General features: G+C 29.3%; 1 protein-coding gene across 2 annotated transcripts in view; it reads right to left on the minus strand.

Moving 5' to 3' along the window:
• The window catches only part of LOC123300997 (D-beta-hydroxybutyrate dehydrogenase, mitochondrial), a 104751-nt gene that overhangs the window by 75485 nt on the left and 7750 nt on the right, over positions 1 to 21516 (minus strand). Inside the window, exons 2-4 of one of the 2 annotated variants that reach the window (XM_044883703.1) lie at positions 12388 to 12547; positions 12110 to 12307; positions 5547 to 5900 (exon numbers count right to left, since the gene is read on the minus strand). In XM_044883703.1, coding sequence (XP_044739638.1) covers positions 5547 to 5900; positions 12110 to 12307; positions 12388 to 12547 — 712 coding nt within the window. Of the gene's footprint in view, positions 1 to 5538; positions 5901 to 12109; positions 12308 to 12387; positions 12548 to 21516 lie in introns of both variants that reach the window. The other variant, XM_044883702.1, reaches the window with a different exon arrangement.

A 21516-nucleotide genomic window follows, 5' to 3' on the forward strand; every position in this document is an offset into this window, starting at 1 on the left:
ACTAAACTTAGTATACCTCGCATATTACATATTTGCATGGTATAAAAACAGAGCTACCAGTTTTAAGGTAGGATAAATCTACCTACTAACAGATATAGCTTATTGTGAATAGCAGATATTTTTATATTTAACGTTTGCTACAGGCGTGAATATTTTTTTCTACTGCTTTATTAAACAGATGCAAGGCGGGATTGAGTATACAAAGAGGGACTACTCTAAATTTACTTTAATCAGGTGGAGTTATAGGGATAAGGAATTCAATAAAGTTTCTAGGTATTTTGTATTAAGTTTTTCAGGCTCTTTATTACGAATTGGATGAAATATTTTTCGAAGAACCAGGAGATCAGGAGGTCATGATTGTAAATATCATCTCCATGACTTATCTTAAAATTTGCTTTTAAAAACAGTTTTAATCAAATTAATTTTCTTTAAATTAGTTTTTTAATGTCTTCAAAATCGTTACTCGAGTATTTTTGAGAAAATATACCCCCCCCCCTAAGACGATTTACAGTGGACCTGTAGGCTCTAAATTATATCTCGAATTTTTTTTAATCTCTTATCTTAAATTTAGAGACGAATATGCATGAAACTTCTCGAACATCATATTTGAAATCAACTTTATGCCGATTTTTAATACATTTTGACATACAAATTTAGATGGAAATCAAAAATGACCCACAAGAGGACGTTCTGCTCTGCAGGTCTATTGAGAAATACTTAAATTACTGAGGATCATACTCTTAATCAGCCTCCTTCAAAGCCCTTGATTTACGAATTTGGATGCATGTTAAAGCAAATTTAGATAGAATTTCTGAAGAATCGTCCTACAAGCTAGACTTATTAATTTCTGATATTTGAGGGAATATTTTGGGTATCGTATTCCTGCTTGACAGCCTCAAAAAATCCGTGAATAGAGACTTTAGATGCTTTTGAAAAAAGATACATAGTTGTATTCTTCCACCAGAAGGTACCGATCCCCAGGTCCTGCAAGAATATTTTGCCCCGAGACACATACCAAAAGAAAGTCGTATTAAATTTTATAGTTTCCCTCCTCAACTATATAACTGCAGAAATATTAGATGTCACACGTAATTGTTAATTTTTATGAGTCTTAAAGTGATCCATGCAAATCATGTGAAATTATCTCATTTATTTCCAGAAAAGTTAATATTTTGGTGTTGTTGGTGGGCACGAAGTTTGAGTGAAAAGAAGTTTATCATGTTCTTAAAAAGGAAAATAGCTGTCTGTGTGCGCGGAGAAGTGATAACTAAAATGGAATGAGCCAGTATCAAAAGCTTCTACTGTCTTTTTTTTAACTAACTCTAATTAGATCACCTTTTATTATACACATTGCCAAGTGTAAATTTAGCATTGTGCATTATACATACCTAAGTAAGAGTTATAGATTACCAGGTCGCAAAAAAAATTTACATGAAAAATCATAGTTTATTGAAATTTGAATTTGGAAATCCGTACATTCTTGTTAAACGGATAAACTACACTAAAATCAACATCAAGTGAAAATAGTATCCAATATTAATTTTTGTTTAGTTATTTTACAAACAACACGTTTTCATATTTTGGATGATCAAAAAAATTACTGCTCTTTGATATTTATATACTCAATTCCAAATATGCCCATTCTTAATCTTTTTAAATAAATTTTTCAAAACTAAAATACAAGAAACATAGATATGGACTATATTTACGTAACACATAACTGTAGGCTATATGTATGTTGTGGAAAATCATAAAATTTCCCATGAATATGTTAAATTACTGTAAACAAGACCTCTTTTCTTCAAAAGAAAATCAAAACTACAAAATAAAAACTTTTGTTGTTTCCTTATGCCCTCATGTTTTTATTTTGTACAAAATTACTTCCTCTTTTTATACAAGAATAGATATCCCCCCTCCCCTGTAATATTACGGATGTTCTTATTTCATATCTTTTTACTCTCGTTGTAAGTACAAAAAGGATAATCTAATAATACAGTAGAGAGTAATATCCTTTCTCCTTACACCGAGTGTAAAAAGTGTAAACGGTGTTTGAAAAAATAATATTTGCCGTCGCCTTTAAAAAAACTACAAAAGAAATAGGATTTTTACGAATAAAAAGGGTTTCAGGCTCAATGCAATGTGCATCACATCGATTCATTCCATGACAATTCAATGGGATGCGATTCCGCCAACTCTCTGATCCTCAGGTGGCCATGCCTCTAATAGGGTCGAGTAAGCACGGGATTGCAGGTTTTTTAATTTAAATGAATAACCGAACGGTATCAAAAATTTTAAATTTTAAATTCGTCTAATTGAAAATTCGGTGGCAAATTTTGTATTCACACAGAAAACATAACGAAAATTTCACTAATAAATAATGCTAATCAAAATTGAAAATATGGATGTTCCGTTAGTACCGCACGCTTTTGTTGCATCAGGTAGAAAATAAAATTCTAAGACGAAAAGTCCTCTTCCATTTTTTGATCTGATGCATGGATAGTTAGCTATTAAATAAAATAGGCAATCTGAAGCATAGTAATTAAAAATTAAAACCACTCGTTTAAATAATTAATGATTTTTGATATATTAAAAATAAATTATTAAATAATTTTTATTGTTATAAAAAAAATTTAGTATTTAAAAATTTTAGTATTTATTTAAAGTATTTAGTTTGAGCAGAGTCGAGAGCTTAATTAATTAATTTATTTTTAATAATAATAATAATTTTTTATTAATTTATTTTTAATATATCAAGTATCATTAATTGTTCAATTTGAGTTAGAGTGATTTTAAATTTTTAGTGACAATGCTTCTGATTGGCTGCCTATTTTAATTAATACTAACTATCCGTGCAACGGATAAAGAATGGAAGAGGACTTTACGTCTCAGAATTTTTTTTTTTCTACCTGATAGAACAAAAACATGTGGTACTAGTTGGAACTCGAACTTTTTTGCCTTGAACTTTCTTTGAAATTCATTTTGTCCTTTTACTAGTAGTCTAAGATCCCAATTAGGATCGACCTTCACCCATCTGTTTACCGGATGAAAGTTATTTTTTATGAAATATAAAATGTTAACAAATATCCCTGCAATGGGTTGCCTAAAAAAATGTGGTCCAGACTACTTTTAGTGAAAATATCAAGAGTAAAATTTTTAGAAATTTTTCACTGACTTGCATATCTTACGAATTTTGATCTACTCGAAAGTAAAAGCCATAAAGAATACGCAGCAGCTCTGTTTTCTGCCTTTTTTCGTTCACTATTATCGCATTTATACAAGTTGAAAATAGTAATTACGTGCATCTGTTAATTCATTGACTCGCATATCTAAATAAAGATAATTTTGTTACAATTACGGTGGCATATGATTGGCCACAAAATATTGGTCAAAAATAATGTTTACAAGCTTTCCAAGTTTTGATATTTATATTAAAAATGGTCTGGACCATATTTTTTAAGGCAACCCGTTACAGGAATATTTGTTAATATTTTACATTTCATAAAAAATAACTTTCATTCGGTAAAAAGATGGGTGAAGGTCGACCCTAATTCGGATCTTGTACTATAGGGTAATATTTGAAAATAGCAACTTATGATACTTCTGTCCAAGCAGCGTTTAACATAATTGCACAAAATTTTATGATTATAATCTAGGCAAGCCTCGCGAAATCTGAAAGCACTAGCCGATTAGAATTAACATGGAGGCGATAAAAAGTGATTTGTACATTTTTCTTTGTTTGATTGAACAAATTTTAATTAAATAGAAAAAAACTTTAAAGAATTATACGCTGTAGTTTTTGCTTTTAAAGTTGAAATTTTCCATCGAAGCAGATGAGTAACTACTGGTCATGTATATAAATAAACAGCTAATTTATATGCATAAGTTTCATACTTTCATATCAATTATTTGCTACTATATCGTTTAGTAGCTCACAATACCATAGAGAATATAAAAGGAAGGAATTCCAATCCTGCAATGCATAATGGAAAATTGTCCAGCGTTTGACATATTCACTGTCAACTAAAATTCTTTCATGCTAAGTCCCATAACATAAATAAATATTTATTTGTAAAATAATAATAATAAATATTTTTATTATATTTTATGAATATCTAAAGTATTTTTAATACTGAGAACAAGTAAATTAGTAATGTAATTTAAAAAACATGTTGTTATAATATTATAATACTAGAGTGATACCCACCCGCTTCGCTGGGTTTAAAAGTAAAGATTGATAAAAATTGCTCTCGCTTATCTCCTTTCTATAACACTCGAAAAAAATGGAAAGAATTGTTTACCACAGGTAAAATATACGTATGGTTTTCTATTTTTTGAAATGTATAATAGTCATAATTATTCATTGAGTACATCAGAAAAGATGGCCGTGAAATATTTTATATTAACTATTTTTACAGAAATCTGTAATTTATGGTAATGTTAAATGACTACTTTTATAGAAATCTGTAATTTATGGTAATGTCAAATTAAATCAATTTTTAAATTTTTTTTATAATGTTTATTGATATATTTTTATAAAATATATCTCATGTGTTATTCTGAAGTATGAGCTATATTGCTGTACAGTTTCATTAAAAACCATTCGCTAGTCTTAGCGTGAAAACGTAACAAACAAACAAAAAAACAAACAAATATGCTTACTTTCGCATTTATAATATGTAGAGATTATTGCAAAAATCTAAACAATATTTTTCCGAACAGTCTTTGTTGAAGAATGTAATATACGTATGTATATATGCACTACGAGAACTAAAAACAATAAGATTTTGATTCTCTGGTTGCACCGTTATATCTTTAGCAATAATGTGAAGACGTAAGAAAATGAATTTCTTCAAAATTTTATCGCGGATTTTGTGGCATTCAGGAAAGGTAAGTGAGTGTTTTACATCTTTCTGAATATTTCTTGTTTAAAGCTCAGGAACATTTTGCAGATGCAATAATGATTTTTCATAACTAGTGAAAACTTCTTCGGCTTTTTTCAGAAGTAGATATACTGCCTCACTAAGGTATTTTAAGTGACCACGATTTATTGCATCGATGTGCAGTCAGGCCTTCCATTTGATAAAGGTAATAATCAGAGGATGAAACAAATACTGCCCAACAACAAAAATAATAAAGTCTGTATTTTTGAATTTCTGTAAATCACAATTATCAGATATTTCGATGATATATTTAATACTAAATAATGAAGCTGTTTAATTTTTTGACGCATAAAATCGAACATATTATTGTTATTATTATATATATTCAAATATTAGAATATACGTTTATCAATATAATGTTTAAAAATTTATTTTTAGCGACTAAACAAATAAAAATAGTTGTTAAAAATAAATTTATTATTGGGAGTACTGATGTACTTTAGTTGACAGTCAGCTAGTATGCTGGGCCCACTTGTGGCGGAGCATCCGCATGAATGATTAGAATACCTGTTTTTATATTATCTTAACTATATCTAATACTAAGATCGTCCTAGCACTAACACGTATAGAAATGTGATTAAAAAAATATATATATTACCGGTCCACGTGTAAATTTCTCCAGGCTACGAATTGCACGTTCAAAATATTCTTCACCATATTCCTCCTGTTGTTCACGTGATAAATGTGACCACATGTCTTTCGCTTGCTCCCGTAATGACTCATCATCTAACCAACCAGAGCCAGTTGTGTATTCACCAGGTGCAACAATAACCACATCAACACCACGTGGTCGTAATTCTTCTCGTAAACATGTTGATAAGGTTTCTAATCCAGTTAAACTTGAACAATAAATACCACGAACTGGCGCGGCTATACGTGCTAATCCACTGGTTACATTAATTATACGACCTTTTGCACGACGTACTAATGGTAACATAATTTGAATAAGTCGAGCTGTACCTGTGAATTAGAATATTTGGTTTTAGGATTATTTTATTTGTAAACAAGTACACTATAGCTAGAGCTGGCTAGTATATCTCTCTCTAATACGGAGTGTCCCAAAATTAAGCGACCCACTTTCAATTGGAACCATTGCCTTTGTAAAAAAAGTAATGAAACAATTGAAAATAAACAGTTGACTGAGTTAATTGTTGAAATACCATGTATAGAAAGTGTTAAATATCAGTGCTTGAATAATTTTTTTTATAAATAAGAATAGTTTAAAAAACGGCCAACGGCCGAAAGGTTTCGATAGTCCTTCTAGAATTTTTTTTCGTTTTTCGAGAATGTTTCAAAAAACTCCTAATTTCCAACTCCCTATCTTTTATAGTTTTGGAAAAATGGATACCAAATTTTGTCCTAATTTGCGTCCTCACGGGTAAACAGTGATGTTCACGAAAAAATGTTTTAAACAAATTTACTTTTTTTTAAAAGGAACAGATTTTTACATCAAAATTTTTGTTCTATCTCTAACGGTTTACAAGATGGGTCCTTTAGCCTCACTTTTTACATCCTATAAAAATTTCAGCTTGATATCCTTTTTCGTTTTGAGTTATGATGTTTACAGACGGATAGACAGACACCCGGAAATGGACCCTTTAGGCGATTTTAAGAACACAAATACCAAAATTGATGTTTGTAGCATCAATATTTTTAAGCGATTCAAACTTGGGACTAAACTTAGTTTACCTTCATATATATTACATATATACAAGGTATAAAAAGAGTTTTATGCAAAAATTATATTTTTAAATAATTCTTAAAGCATTTTTGCGGATAATTGTGTGCTTATCATGATATTGATCATAAATAATTTCTCCAAAGGGTGGAATAAAATTATTAAAAAATTACCTGGAGAATGAGAAAAACCAGAGTAACAAATTTTTAAGTTTTTATGAATTTTTCAAATTTAAGGTTACAAAGATTGCAAAAAATTATAGCTCCATAGATAAAAAAAAAATTTAAAACAACTTTTGTACGTGGTAATTTGAAAAATCACAGTAAAAGAAGATAATATTATCTGTTTATTTACCGAGTATCCGCCGATCGAGTTACCAACAATACAAGAGATCCCTTCACTCCCACCCACCCCAACTTTGAAATTTCAAATGACATCCCTTACCTTGTAATATCTCCTTTGAAAGAACATAAAATTCTCTATTTAACCATGTTTAAAAAAAAATGAAATCGATCCATTGGTTCATAAGATAAGCTACTTATCATAAAAGATAGAAGGTATGAATTACATTTTATGTGTAGCCTGTCTTAAGAACCAATCAATCAATTCCATTTTTGTTATCATGATTGAAGAGATATCACACTGTATGTATAAATATATTACCTACATATATTGTGTATATATATACAGGGTGTCCCACGGTGACCGCCCATTACTAGTTTCTGGAGAAACAGACATAATAGCAATCTGAAAATTTATATTCCACCATAAATGTTGGGGATATATTTTTCTGAAATATTTTCAGATTTGTGGCACTTCCGGTTATACCGAAAGTTGACCCTATCATCGATATTTCAAATAGAATCCCCTTTTTATTTTTACATAACTCGCTTAAGCCAATAATTCTGAGTATCATTTGTAATTAAATGACCCCCCCTTTAATCTTTAAGGTTTTTGAATTAAAATATATTTATTGGAAATTTTGATGCAAATTGACGTGTGGACAAAAGGCTGTTACTTCCATACTAAATTAGGTAGAACATTCATATCCGGCTTATTAAAGAGCTAATAGGTGCTGCTACACGATTTTAAACCATTAAATTCCGTTCAAGTATCTGAAAGATCACTTGTTTATTGCCTAGTTTTGAGAATATTCTCTGAAGTGATTTTGCAATGCCCATATCTTGTTCTGCTGGAAGAAGTAGGATGGATTTCAAAATATGCCAAAATATAACTTCGTCGTTAACAATGAGCTTCGGAAAGTTTCTTTCTGCACTTAGTCGCCTAACTTGCAGAAAATTTGTTTCAATCCTCCTACATTTCCTTCTCGTTATTTTGGGTAACTCTGGATACGCTTCATTAAACATCCTGCATGTTCTATCAATCATTTTGTAACACTTTTTATGCATAGAAAATAAATTTAAAATTATGGAGTTATCGTATTCCATTTTTAAACGATTAAATAGAAAAAGCAAAAGGAAAGTATTACATTAAAAAATTTCTTACTAACTTTTAGGTAATAATTCATAATACGTTTCGAAGATCGAGCATAAAAGTTAACAAAAATTATAAAAATTACTTCGAATTATAAAAATTAACAAAATTGTCTTATTTCACGAAATAACTCCGACTTTTGTCAGTTTGGTTATAGGGACATGTGTTACTAATTTTTGAAAATTTTTTTAAAGAATCGACAAAACAATATAAAAATGGTGGTTTCATTTAAAAAAAATTGACTTTTTATGCAATTTAAGACGTGTTGAATGCAGGTGCAATTTTAAATACTTCGAACAGGAAATTGATAGTTTTTTAAGTTTTCACGTATGGCAGCAATTTTTTAGCACTTAAATAAGACTGGTTGGAACCTTCTACCTAATTTAGTATGGAAGTTACAACCTTTTTACAACACGTCTATTTGCTGCAAAATTGCTTATAAATATCGTTTATCTCAAAAACCTTAACGATTAAGGGGGGTCACTTTATTACAAAAGATACTCAGAATTATTGACTTAAGCGAGTTATGTAAAAATAAATAAGGCATTCCATTTGAAATAACGATGCTAGGGTCAACTTTCGGTATAACCGGAACTGTCACAAATCTGAAAATATTTTAGACGGATATATTCCAAGCGGTTATGGTGGAATACCAATTTTCAAATTTCTATTATGTTTGGTTCTCCAGAAACTTCTAATAGGCGGCCCTATTAGACCCTGTATATAAATACAACATTTAATATAAAAAAAAATTCCGAAATAGACCAATACAGAGATCTTATCTCTTAGTAAGATAAATCGATTTTTTATTATGAAAAAAATAAAAATAAAAACATGAGATCAGGGCCTTTAAAATGTTTAATATTAGTGCAGTTCCTAGAGTATTAAAAACATAAAAAGCTCGGAAATCTGAGATAGTGAATGAAAAATAAAAAAAATATATGGAATGTTTAGCTAATAATATATATGAAAAAGTTTACTTCTTAAAAAATTGTGCTCTCGATTTTTAACGGCCGAAGAGGCGTGTTATAAGTTTGACCGCTATGTTTGCCTAACTATGGCATCGTAGCTCCTAAACGGATGAACCTATTTTGATTTTTGTTTGTTTGTTTGAAAGGTAATTTAACAGAAAGCGTACTTAGCTATGTTTCAGGTGCGATATTAAGGTTCCGTACCCCAAACATTTGTCGATCTTTTCTTTAAATTTTGTAAATATCATATGAAAATTAATAATTTCAAAACTTCAAATAGTCGAATGCATGTTATAGCTAAATATAAAGATAGGAAACGGGGAAAAGAAGACTTGTTTATTTCAATATTTTACAATTTTTTTAAATCAAAAATTTTCTTCGACTTCACTTTATTTTAATTATAGAGATTATCCGGAGCTGGTAATTGATTCATTATTATTAGAATGAACGCGTTATTGGAATACTTCCATCCCCAACAAAAAAAATCCACGTAAACATCACCGTTTACCCGTGAACTGATCTAGAATATATCTTAAACAATTTTTTTCATTCTATCAAATGAAAAAGGACCTATCTTGTAAGCCGTTAGAGACAGAGCAATAATGTCAAGGTAAAAAATGTTTCTTATAAAAAAATAAACAACTTTTGATTGAAATATTTTTTCGTAAACATCACCGTTTACCCGCGAACAGCTCTAGAAAATACTTTTAAAATTTCTTTTTCTTTCAATCAAATGGAGATGGTCCTAGCATGAAAGCCTTTATAGATAGAACAAAAATATCACAGTAAAAAATGTTTCTTATAAAAAAATACACAACTTTTGTCTGAAATATTTTTTTGTAAACATCATTGTTTTCCTGTGAAAGCGCCTAGAAGATACTTTAAAAAATTATGAAAATTTCGAAATTTTCGATAGTATTCTCTAAAATTTTATTTCGGTTTTCGAAAGTGTTTTACAAAACTATTAATTGATTCTACCTGCAAATTTTCAACTGTCTATCTTTTAAAGTTTTGTAGAAAATGAAAACCAAAATTTTGTCCTTATTTGCTCTTTCACGGATAAACAGTGGTGTTTATGAAAAAATGTTTCGAACAAAAGTTGTTTATTTTTTTTTTTAAGAAATATTGTTTATACCTAAACTATAGTGTTCTATCTCTAACGATTTAAAAGATACTCAATTGAACTTTACGAACGCAAACTCACTCTGTAGGTCGTGAGCAGGCTATAAAAACTTCTGCTGCTATATTTTTTTTACTTTACTATATACTTAATATATACTGGATATACATACTATTTAAAATATAATTATATGCTCAAACAATCAATTTTTTCGAAAATCGAAAAATCATAATCGAAAAATAAAGAGCACAAAAAAAAGTGGTAAACTTTTCAATTTATGCTATAAAAAACACAATTCCACTTCGACCGTACAAATTTATTCACTATTACGGAAATCCGAGGTGAAAACTCCCAGGCACTGGACTATATGTAATATATGTTCTATTATCTTATTTAATAAAGTTAATATTGCCAAAGTAACACTTAAATTTTTTCCCGGTTTTGACCGGAGTTGCCAATATATTTTACATTAACATTTTTTTTTATTTCCTCCCCTATTTCGTCATAGGACACTCCAGACTATATTCACAATGTTAACTATTTATTTTCTGGATAATTATAGCAAATTTGGCAAAGATTCGATAAATCGTTAACAATGTATTTAAATTATTATTTAAGGCTGTTGTCGCGATATTTGAGTAGCGTCAGAAAATTCTAATTTTTGTGTGCTTACAACAGACATGATGATACAATTGCCCTTAAAATTTGAATCTGATTGACCGTCTAGAATCCAAGATAAATTTAATTAAAAGTTCGATATTTAACATGTATGGTATACATGTGGTATACTCTTTATACTTTTGCATCAGTTATTAATTTATAAAAAACATACTAATTGTCAGATATTTTCCAAAAACTAACAGTCTATTGATTGATTTGTTTCGATTCTAAAAAATTTTTTGACTGTTTAGTTCAACAATTTATAAGCAAGTACCTATAATATACATAGTAGCGAGTCAGGCAGAAAGAAGTAGTAGCGAGTATACATAGTAGCGAGTCAGACAGAAGAGTGTTAGGATTGATGTTGTATACGTACACATGAATATTATATGTATAACGTCTCCACAAGTACATGCTTGCTTAAATATCACTTAGTTACAAGCTTGTATACTTTTACATCGCGCATATTCCATAATATTTATAGATATATTGTACCACGACAACTACCTTAATGTGTGATGTTTATTTTAGGAATTTATGCTTGACATTAAAACATTACAAAAACTTCATATGAACATAGTGATATAAGCATAGTGAATATCAATCAAGTGGTCATAGCTGTGTCTTTTTCAGACCGAAAGGTCATATATAACGTTATCATGCCCATTTGAAAACACTTCGTAGAGAGGAAAAAATTCGTAAAGAGGAAATTTGCTAGACTCGTCGAAGCGTGAGTGGCTTGCAAGTATGTATTAATCATTTAACAAAAGGGTGCTGCCCGTGGACTACAATCTACCTGTTTCCAATAAATAATTTTTATAATATACAAATTATTTATAACGATTATTGAAAATGGCTTTTTTTGAGTACATACCATTGTGAAACCGATAATTTTAATATATTTTTTCTGGTGTCAAGTGTATAATACTTTTTTTGAACTTCGGGTGATTTGATATCGTAGGTACATTTTCTACCGTGTGATTTGAAATTGATATTGTGCTTTAAAAGAGTCACTAATTCACAAATTGTATAACAAAATTAATTTAGACACTTAAAACGCCATAATTTTTGTATGGCTCTAAAAGGCTATAATTTTTGTTTGTTGTATAGTTCGACCGTTTATTTATCATCGGGCTTGTTGGTAAAATTAGTTACAACAAACCCCAGTTTAACCTGCTTCAAGGAGTTATCGAATTAATGGTCACGTTGAAAATAAGGGAGATCATATTCTGAACTTCTTTCTTACCTAAAACATTTGTATCGATCGATTTTCGTAAAACTGAATATGGAATCCATTCCAATTCACCTAAAGCCACATAATGAGCAGCATTTATGATTGCCCATAAACCATTTGAATTTTCTGGTAAATTTTCGCAAATGTATAAGCTGGATGCTAATATTTGTGTTTCAGATGAGACGTCTAGTTGTAAACAATGTAACCGACCTAGAAAATTTATCAACTTATAAAACATATATTTAATACCTAAAAGTTTGTTTTTTATACATCTTAAAGAAAATTCTTACCAGAGCCCTCTTCTTTCAATTGTTCAGCAACTGGATTGCCTGCTTTACTATCAAAACCAGCAAATACGGTAAAACCATAGCCATCTAACTGACGTGCAATTGTAGCACCAACACGATTATCACAACCCGTGATCAAAACCGCTTTTCCTGCTGCTCTTACCTAAAAACAGATGTCACTACTTAACTTACAGTGTAACCAATATTTTTAAGTTATATTTAATGTTAAACTAATTTTTATTATACTAAAAATTGTACATTATGTTTCATTTCGAAGATTTTTGCCTTATAAATAGCTTGAAAATAAATAAAAACGTTGGCAATATACAAAAATAAAAATTTTAGTCAACAAAAATTCATTTTAAATTTATAAAAATTAAATAAGGTGTAAAACCATTTATGAATTTTTGTGAATCGTAAATTTTATAGCAAAATATATTTGAAAACTTGTTAGAAGCCAATCTTGCCCAAAAATAAACATGATTAAATAGATCGGTTGATTTTAACAGATGGAATATCAGAATGAGAAATGTTATCCCATTGTTTTAGGTATTAAATAAGGCAGTGAGGCTACGTACCTAATGGCTCATGTTTGTATCTGGTAAAAAGTAAAGAAAAATTTAAATTAAGCCGTTGTTTTTGCTTTTAAAAAATTTTTAATTCTACAAATGTTTCTAATAAAAGTGATCTACGATCCATTTCTCTCTCCTTGCGTTAAGTTACATCTACAGCCGTGTAAATTATCACTTTTTTCATTGAGAACTATTTCTTTTTTTAGTATTGAAAGGGACAAGTATTATGCGCTTTCCTTCTTTCTAATAAAATTAAATTAAATAAAATTTAAAAAACATTATATTCTTATCTACTACAATTTCTTTTTTTTTCGCAATGCTTTTTTAAATTTTATTTTTAAAGCCAAAATTAAATATTTTAACAAGGCTTTTTAAATTCGCGGACATGATAACTCAAAAACAAACAGAGAGGCATATTGTGATTGTATACAATTATAAAGAATGCGTTTGTGAATGAACAAATCAGTCAACTTGAAAAACTTAAACGGGAAAATGGATAGTCTGGGATTTAGAAAAAAATAGACCAAAAACGTTTTTGTAATAGTGTCGTCCCATACATGACCGAAAGGTCTAAAAACTTTGAAACTCAACCATAACCATCTCCACTATAGTCGACAAACAAAACCTAACCAACTCGTAATTATAACAATACTTCGTGTCTATAAAATTTTCGGTCTATTTTGTTGGTCTATTTTTGCTGTAAATAGTTTCGAATGGTTGCGTAAAAACATTTTTAACGTTTTAAATTATAATAATGAGATTTAACCTCCGTTTTTATGGCATAACATTCATGTTTTACAATTAATATTATGATGTGGCCATTCTTAACGTTTTTAAATTTCAGTGAAGATAGTCAAAAAAAGTTACCAGCGGTCAAAGTGAACCCTATTTACAAACCGAAACGAGTGAGTCTTGATAAAATACCTATTTCCTTTTGTCCACGAATGTAAGAGTGTCATAATATTTCATTTTCAGATTCAGATTTAAACTCAGATTCATTAATACGAAGTCTCAAATGTAAGGTAGCCAATAAAAACTATCACTCGTACAGACAGGTTTACAATTATACCAAACAAGTAATGTCTTCCGGTTAAAAAAAAAAAAAACAAGTGAAAACAAACAATTGACTGAGTTAATTGTTGAACTACCATGCATAGACAGTGTTGATTACTCTATCACATTACAGATACATACATGTCACACATACATAACTGATATTCCCATTTAATAAATACCATAAAATTTACGCATAATTTGCGCCCTCACGGCTAAACAGTGATGTTTACTTAAAAATGTTTAAAACAAAAGCTGGTTATTTTTTATAAGGAATATTTCTTATATTTAAATTTTTGTTCTATCTCTAACGGTTTACAAGATAGCTTCTACGGATCCAAGACCCAAGACGAACGGACGGACAACCGGAAATGGACTAATTAGGTGATTTTATGGACACCTATATCAAAATTTTGTGCGTAGCATCAATATTTTCAAGCGTTACAAACTTGGGACTAAACTTAGTATACCTTGCATATTACATATATGCATGAGTAGCTTGCTTAGCTGCAATACCAATACCAATATTATTAATCATGAGTAGCTTGCTCAGCTGCATCACTAAGAGAATATTTACTCTTCGTGAGATGTTTCTTTTCCCATTGGTACAGTAAATCTGGCATTTTGACTGGAAAAAATTACAATGGTGGATCTGAGGTTATAGATCGTTAGGGGGGCATGTTAATAACTTTAAAAAAAATTAAGAGAATTTTTCGTTCCGCTGTTTTTGAGAAAATCCAAAAAAATGGGAAAAAAAAAATTGGAATGCGTTTTTCTCGGAATCTGTTGATTTAAGGGAAAAGTTTTTCAAATAAAAAATGTAGAAGACACTGTCAGCTACATTTTATGTCATTGGAGCAACGTCATACGAGTTAAATTACAAAAAGTAGGTGGCGTTAAAGTATCAAAAAAAGGGTTTTCCACGGTTTTCATTAAGAAAAAATGATTTTTTTGTAAAAGTGTAAATGAAAAAGTTGTTTGACTCAAAATTAGCTTCAACTTTTATTTAAACAATTTTTTTGTAAAACTTACTGTTTTTGAAATACAGCTTGCTAAAAAATCTGAAAGTTAAGTTTTTTAAAATTTTGAAAAGGAGTACTTGATTTCCTTTTTATTTTCTTGGTTTATTTTAAACATACATTGTTTTACTATAGCTCGGAAACGGTAAGTTTTTCATAAAAATTGTTTAAATAAAAGTTGAAGCTAATTTTGAGTCAAACAACTTTCTCATTTACACTTTTACAAAAACATCATTTTTTCTTAATGAAAATCGTGAAAAACCCTTTTTTTGATACTTTAACGCCACCTACTTTTTGTAATTTAACTCGTATGACGTTGCTCCAATGACAAAAAATGTAGCTGACAATGTCTTCTACATTTTTTACTTGAAAAATTTTTCCCTTAAACCAATAGATTCCGAGAATTTTTTTTAAAGTTATTTACATGCCCCCCTAACGATCTATAACCTTAGAGTCACTATTGTAATTTTTTCCAGGTCCGGCCTTTTATACCATGTATATATGAAATATACATAGTATTATAAGTTTAGTCCCAAGTTTGTAACGCCTAAAAATATTGATGCTACAAAAAAAAAATTGGTATAGGTGTTCATAAAATCACCTAATTAATCCATTTCCGGTTGTCCGTCCGTCCGTCCGTCTGTGGTCACGATTACTCAAAAACGGAAAGAGATATCCAGCTGAAATTTTTACAGCGTGCTTAGGACGTAAAAAGTGAGGTCAAGTTCGTAAATGAGCAACATGGGTCAATTGGGTCATGGGTCCGTAGTACCCATCTTGTAAACCGTTAGAGATAGAATAAAAGTTTAAATGTAAAAAATGTTCCTTACAAAAAAATAAACAACTTTTGTTTGAAACATTTTTTTGTAAACATCACTGTTTACCCACGAGGGCGTTAATTAGGTACAAATTTTATAGTATGTATTAATATAGGAATATCAAAGTGAATATCTTTTGTTATTTACATGACGTCAAAAAAAAAAAACGATTGCGCATCAACACTTGCGCATTATATGAGAATATCAGTTAAATATGTCAGATATGTATGTATGTGAAATGTGACAGAGTTATCAACCATGCCTATACATGGTATTTCAACAATTAACTCAGTCAATTGTTTGTTTTCACTTGTTTTCGTCTATATTGACTGAATGTATGTTTTTTAGGAGTAGGTATAGACTGTAGACGACTGCACAAAGTCGTCGTTAAATTCAATAATTTTTTGACATAAAAGGGGCAGGGAGGGCTGGTAAGTTAATACTTTTAAAAGGCATTTCAATTACAACTTAAACTACATTCAGATATTTTTCAAACCATGTGCTTTAAACAGTAGTTTTACAAAACAATATTATAATGTTAAAAACATAATTTTCATTTTATTTACATTCTTGTATCTATTTTTTTTTTTACTTTATTATTAATATTGGTATTAACCTATACCTTAGATCTAATACCCTTACCCCGTATATAAAATTAATGGCATTATGGTTACGAATTATAATTTTAAATCATATTTTTTTACTAAAATAATTAAAACAAATAAATTTTGTGCATTGGTGTTTGAATTAACATTTAAATTTAGCATACAAGATGCACACTCAAGTAAAGACGAATTCATTATCAACGGGCATTTTGTACATATTTTTTCAAAGAAGGGTGTTTGGCCTCAATATTGCTTTTTTTTTAATATGGAATTATTTCTATTATGGTATGTTAATTACCCGAAGCAGTATTATCCCTATCTCTATCTCTATATATTATAAATGCGAAAGTAAGCAAGTTTGTTTGTTTATTTGTTTGTTACGCTTTAACGGTAAAACTAGCGAATGCTTTTTAATGAAACTGTACAGCAATATAACTCATACTTCAGAATAACACATAAGATATAATTTATAAAGATATATTAATAATAAAATTTAAAAACCAATTTAATTTGACATAACCATATATTACAGATTTCTGTAAAAATAGTCAATATAAAATATTTCACGGCCATCTTTTCTGATACTCAATAAATAATTACGACTATTATACATTTAAAAAAATAGAAAATCATACATATATTTTAGCTGTGTAAAACAATCCTTATCATGATTTCGAGTGTTATACAAATAGGATAATCAAGAGCAATCTTTATCAATCTTTGCACTTGAACCCAGCGAAACGGGTGGATATCACTCTAGTATATTATAAATGTGAAAGTAAGGATCTTTGTTTTTTTGTTTGTTACGCTTTCACGCTAAAACTATTGAATGGATTTGAATGAAACTTAACATTAATATTGCTCATACATCAGACTAACACCTGAGCTACAAGTTATAAAGATATATTATAGATAAATTATATTCATTGTTTTGACATTTTATAATGACGTCATCATGTCCATTTGAAAAGTCCTTCCGAAAAAAATCGTAAAGGAAAGTTTCTTAGGTTCGTCAAAAGAAAGGTTCACGAAGGTTCAATTATGTATTGATCATTTCAAAAAAACCCGTGGTGTTCAGTGATCTATAATATAATCGTGCAAAAAATAATGTCACGATCAAAGACCTATTTTTTACCATCAGAGTCCATATAAGAACTGTCATATATTATTGACTGCCCAGTGCCCATTTTAATACTAGGGTTTTCTGTAGTATGGTTTATCTTATCTACTATAAATTATTTGATAAAACTGATAATCAAAACTCTAGCAAAACAACATGCTAATACTCTGCAAACTACAATGTATTTTTCCATGATATATCGCTTAAAGATTATAAAAATACTAGAGTGATACCCATCCGCTTTGCTGGGTTTAAAAGTAGAGATTGATAAATATTTCCCTCGCTTATCGCCTTTCTATAACACTCGAAATAATGGAACGGATTATTTTACACAGGTAAAATACATGTATGATTTTCTATTTTTTTAAATGTATAATAGTTGAAATTATTCATTGAGTATATCAGAAAAGATGGCCGTGAAATATTTTATATTGACTATAACTATTTTTACAGAAATCTGTAATTTATGGTAATGTCAAATGACTAATTTTACAGAAGTCTGTAATTTATGATAATGTCCAATTAAATTAATTTTTAAATTTATTATTTATTTTTTTTATTAATATATCTTTATAAATTATATCTTATGTGTTATTCTGAAGTATGAGCTACATTGCTGCACAGTTTCATTAAAAACCATTCACTAGTTTAAGCGTGAAAGCGTAACAAACAAACGAACATGCTTAGTTTCGCATTTATAATATAAAGAGAATAGAGATAGAGAAGGGATTAAATAAAAAAATTAAATAGTACTTAATTAATATATTATTAATTAATATAATTAAAAATAACAGACAAAGCTACCACGACATCTTAATTTATCTCATATATCTACTTAGTAAAAGTATACAAAGCCTAATTAATTTAGAAAATATTGTAAGAAAATAACACTGCGATATACGACTATTACGTTTTCTGACATTTTTTAATTAATTTAAAGGTTTATTATTTAGCACTAAACTGTTTTTAGACGCTTAAAGTTTCTGTTGAAATATAGTTTTAATTAATATAACAAATACTTGAATTTAATATTATACCTACGTATTATTGAATAATTGTTACACCTATACAGACACAGAAACAAGGTAAATCGAGTATGGAACATACTGGCAGAAATTTATTTGATTGATTTGGAATTTTCAGTGAATATTTAATTGTTTAATCATATCATTAATTTGAGTTTTCATATAATAATTCATTCATTTCCTTATTAAACAAATTGCTATTGTGTCTATAGGTATATAATAATGTGTGTTTGTTTATGGCATATTATATGTTCTTCACTGAGGAAGTGAGGAGAAAGATACTCTTCTTATTTTTTGAGTAAAAGTGGCTTTTTTTCTTTATAAAGAAAACTACTTACGTCACGTTAGTATACTTACGTGACGTAAGAAACTCTAATTAACACTGCCTATACATGACATTTCATCAATTAACTCAGTCAATTGTTTGTTTTCACTTGTTTATTATCAATTAACATTATAATATGTGTGATTATTTCAAAATTATCTTAATAACCCTTAATAACTCTTGACCTGATCTGATTATTATTTTAAGTGAAAGCACGTTGATTTAGACATCGAAGGGAAGTTCAAAAATACCTAAAGAATCATTCACATTCACATTCAAGTTTCATCCACTCGCTCCTTGGCATTCCAACTTTGAAAAGTCAATTGGCACCTCCTACCTGGTTATACTTCATTTGAAAGGGCATAAAATTGTCTGTTCACCATGATAAAAAATGAAATTGATCGATCTCAACAAACTTTTGAAATCGGACAATGGAATCTCAAAATTAAAGAAATGTACTACATGTAAACGTATTTATTCAAAAAAAAAAAAAACTCATAAAAAACGTGTTTTTTTGTGCTCGGAACTGGATATAACCCCTTAAAACTAACTACCTTCAAGGAATAACACTAATTTAACAGTAATCAATTTCAATACAAAATTCATTGTGTTTAAGCATATTAAAATCGATGATTTTTTAAAAACTAATACAAATAAAATGGTCTTTAAACTGCATTTACCGTATTTGTTAGACAAAAACGATTAAATAAAAAGTAATAATGCAGCACCTAAGTATTCAAATAATAAGTAAGTAGAAGCTTTCAAATAATTTTATTTCTTTTTGTTTTATATTTTAACAAATATCCTTTGTACATAAGTTTTTATAAATAATAACAATACCCTCACGTAGGTATATTTAACTCTAACAGCCTATGTGCTCCATTTGTTTTTCTGCAGGAATGTTTATATAACCTTGTAATTTAAAAAAAAAAAACAATACTCAACAGATGGTATAATTAAAAGGTCTTTGAAGTTAGCGTACCTTTTTTCCCTATATATTATATATATGAAAGTTATAATAATTGAGAATGTTAGGAACTTTGAGTATCTGGGAGTGGTGCTATCTAGAAATGGAAGTTGGAATGAGCATGTTGAGCGAATGAGAGATAAAGCCAAAAGAACATTAATTTATATAAGACGGTATGTGTACAAATATGAGAATTTTCCAGTAAATGTGATTGTGAAAATGTGCAATGCTTTGGTATTGCCTATTTTAACCTATGGAAGTGAGAAGTGTGGATCACAAATTGTAACAACTACAACAACCAATTTAAAAAAATTAATGTTGTCCTGCATAATTTCTATAAAGAAGTACTATGTGTACCTATGTATCTAAATCTACGCCAAACTCAGAAATTAATCTACAGCTTGGGGTTATAAACGTTGAATATCTCCAAACGTTGTATCCAAAAAACTATCAATTATCGAAATCGAATAATTAACTCTGATAAAAGGTTGCAAATAATATGTATAAATGACAGAACAATGAGTGTGCTGAATGAGTTATTGAACGAAAGAGGGTTAAATGTTGTGAATAAAATGGATGACAAAGCATCTGTCAAACGAGTAGTGAACCAAATTGCTGAAATCTGGAAGATATTCGGAGTAAAGAGAGTTTGAACATGTTTGCTATACCAGACCACTACGTTCAAGGTGCAAGATATTTAAGTATATGTCAGAGAAATGAAAGATATGTGATTGCTAATTTTCGAATGTATAGTTTTAGATGCAATAGCGTGAAAGTAAATGGAGTAAGAATTTGCGTTATGTGTGATACAGCTGAGAGTGTGAGGCATTTGATAGAAGACTGCCCAGGGGTAGAACGAAAAGAAAAACAGGATATTAATAAGATTAAAATGTACACACCGGAAGATATATTAAACGTCTCCGAACTTGAAAAGATAAAGCCAGTGGTTGCCTTTCTAACAAAAAAACAGTTTTGGGTAAAAATTTTCAGTAATTTTTTGTCTAAACTGCACGGTTTGTGTAAACTGTACGGGAAAAATTTGGAAAAAAAATGTTAATTTTTTAATGAATAACAACTTTCTAATTTAAAGTGTTTATCTATCGATTGCCAATTATGGATTAGAATGAGCTTGAAAACCTAGAACAAGTTTATTGTCTGCGTAAGATGTGAGCTACACACCCAACATTTTTATCGTAAAAGTTTTTTTCGAGTTTCAATCATATGTCAACTTAAGAAAACACCCTGTATACAGGGTGTACATATATAATATATATATGTAGAGTTTCGCTTAAATACATAGATTCCAATGGTGTTTTATTTTATTTATAAATTATAATGAATTTTTCCTTACAATCACAGGATTTTAAGGATTTGTCGTCCCAAGTTTTTGCCGCACCGGGCGATTTCCCGGCTCGCTCCCTGTTGGATCAGACACTGAACGCAAACGACGCTATAAGACGTTACACTGATGACTTCTACTACTATAGAATTTTAGGACAATTATCATTCTCATCTATTTGCGTTAACTAAGTTACATATGTTCAATCAAAATATAAATACGTTTTCCTAATCTTCCACTGAATCTATATGCGGTGCTAATACGCCGAAGCTATTAATTTTACGAAAAA

The sequence above is a fragment of the Chrysoperla carnea genome, chromosome 5 (assembly GCF_905475395.1).
Source record: "Chrysoperla carnea chromosome 5, inChrCarn1.1, whole genome shotgun sequence".
In the NCBI taxonomy this organism is placed as follows: domain Eukaryota; kingdom Metazoa; phylum Arthropoda; class Insecta; order Neuroptera; family Chrysopidae; genus Chrysoperla; species Chrysoperla carnea.